The sequence below is a fragment of the Otolemur garnettii genome, unplaced genomic scaffold (assembly GCF_000181295.1).
Source record: "Otolemur garnettii isolate 467f Iridium unplaced genomic scaffold, OtoGar3 scaffold00212, whole genome shotgun sequence".
In the NCBI taxonomy this organism is placed as follows: Eukaryota; Metazoa; Chordata; class Mammalia; order Primates; family Galagidae; genus Otolemur; species Otolemur garnettii.
The window spans coordinates 1,869,156-1,871,320 of record NW_003852607.1 but is presented as its reverse complement, the minus strand read 5'-3'; the positions used below and the strand labels follow the sequence as shown (position 1 = coordinate 1,871,320).

General features: G+C 38.4%; 1 protein-coding gene across 1 annotated transcript in view; it reads left to right on the top strand.

The window, feature by feature from the left end:
• The window catches only part of LOC105888166 (zinc finger protein 480-like), a 30,817-nt gene that overhangs the window by 16,051 nt on the left and 12,601 nt on the right, over window positions 1-2,165 (top strand). The window contains exons 5-7 of the mRNA XM_023507981.1: window positions 36-546; window positions 715-1,351; window positions 1,604-1,788. Of these exons, the coding sequence (XP_023363749.1) occupies window positions 36-546; window positions 715-1,351; window positions 1,604-1,788 (1,333 nt within the window). The remainder of the gene's footprint in view (window positions 1-35; window positions 547-714; window positions 1,352-1,603; window positions 1,789-2,165) is intronic.

Genomic DNA, 2,165 nt, shown 5'->3' with positions numbered 1-2,165 from the left:
TAAGTTTATATTCCATTCTTTTCTTGCTTTTGTAGGGAGGAGCCATGTATTGGGAAATGATGAAGGAAAGAAATGTATTAAAAATCAACTTGGATTAAGCTTTCACTCTCGTCTGACCCCAATGCAGTTACTTCATGCTCATGGGAAAATTGATGAATGTAATGAAGTTGAAAACTCTCTCAACCATATTACCTCATTTTCTCCTCATGAAAACATTCCTTCTAAGCTCAAAGCCCACATATTTAATACAAATAAGAATGATTTAGTCAGCTCTCCAAAACTCACACCAGAACTGAACACACACATTAGGGAAGAACCTTATAGATATAGTGAGCAAGGCAGAGCCTTCAGTGTGTCTTCAAGCCTTCATCACCCGGGGGTAATCTACACTGGAACGAAACTTTTCAAATGTAAAGAATGTGGCAAGGCCTTCAGGTACCATTCCTTGTTTGTACAACACTGGAGAATCCATACTGGGGAGAAGCCTTACAGATGTATCAAGTGTGACAAACTCTTCAGGCAAAATGTTCACCTGTTGCAACATCAGAGAATTCATTCTGGAGAGAAATCTTACAAATGCAGTAAGTGTGGCAAGGCTTTTACTTGCAATACAAATCTTGTGCGGCACCAGGCCATTCACACAGCAGAGAAACCTTACAAATGTGATTATTGCAGCAGGGTTTTCAGGCACAAATTATCCCTAACAGTTCATTTGAGAATTCACACTGGAGAGAAACCTTACAAGTGTAATGAATGTGGCAAGGCCTTCAGACATAAGATATCTCTGACAGTTCATCAGAAAACACATATTGGAGAGAAATGTTACAAACATAGTGAGTGTGATGAAGTCTTCCATCCAAACTCAAACCTTGAAGAACATCACAGAAACCATTTAGGAGAGAAACCTTACAAATGTCCTGAATGTGGTAAGATCTTCAGTAAGAATTCAACCTTTGTACGACATCAGCTTATTCATACTGGAGAGAGGCCTTACAAATGCATTGTGTGTGGCAAATCCTTCTCTCAAAAATCAAGCCTTAAAAATCATCACACTGTCCATTCTGGGGAGAAACCTTTCAAATGTAATGAATGTGGCAAGACCTTCAGACAAAAGATATCTCTTACACGTCATCTTCGAACTCATACTGGAGAGAAACCTTATAAATGTAATGAGTGTGGCAAGGTCTTTTCTCAAAAGTCAAACCTTACAACTCATCAGGGAATCCACACTGGAGAGAAACCTTACAAATGTAATGAATGTGACAAGGCCTTCAGACGGAAGATAGCTCTTAGAGTCCATCATAAAACACATACCGGAGAGAAACCTTATAAATGCAATGAATGTGACAAGGCCTACAGACAAAAGAGATCGCTTATAATTCATCATGAAACACATGCTGGAGAGAAACCTTACAAATGCAATGACTGTGAGAAAAAATTTAGTTCTAGTTCAAGCCTTTATATACACAAGGTTATCCACGATGCAGCTCCAGTCTACAAATGTGATGATTGTGGCAAAGTTTTCAAGCACCAATTATCTTTAAGAGTTCATCTGAGAATTCATCCTGGAGAGAAACCTTACAAATGCAATGAGTGTGGCAAGGCCTTTTGTAAAAAATCACACCTTAAAAGGCATCACATAATCCATACAGGAGAGAAACCTTACAAATGTGATGAGTGTGGTAAAGCCTTCTGTGACAAATCAAACCTTAAAGCTCATCACAGGATCCATATGCGAGAGAAACCTTACAAATGTAATGAGTGTGGCAAGGTCTTTAGTCACATTTCGTACCTTGCACAGCATCAGAAAATTCATTTGTGAGAGACTCTGCAGACTCATTGTGTTTGGCAAACTATTCTTGAGTTTTACCATTAATCAACATCAGAGAGTCATACTAATGAGAAATCAAACGAATTCAGTATTGGTGGCTGGGGCTTTATCCAGGCTTGACCACTCCATTTTACTACATTTCAAAAGGTACTTTATTGAAGATTCAGAAAAACCACACACTGAAATGCTTATCATGAGACTAATACCCAGGGACCATTAGTGTGAAACTTCAGAGGTTTTACACAAGAAATAAGTCTCTCTCTAGTTACCTAGTATTTAATCTCTAATACTACATGGGGAGATGACCTATTAATCAAAATACATTGACCCATGA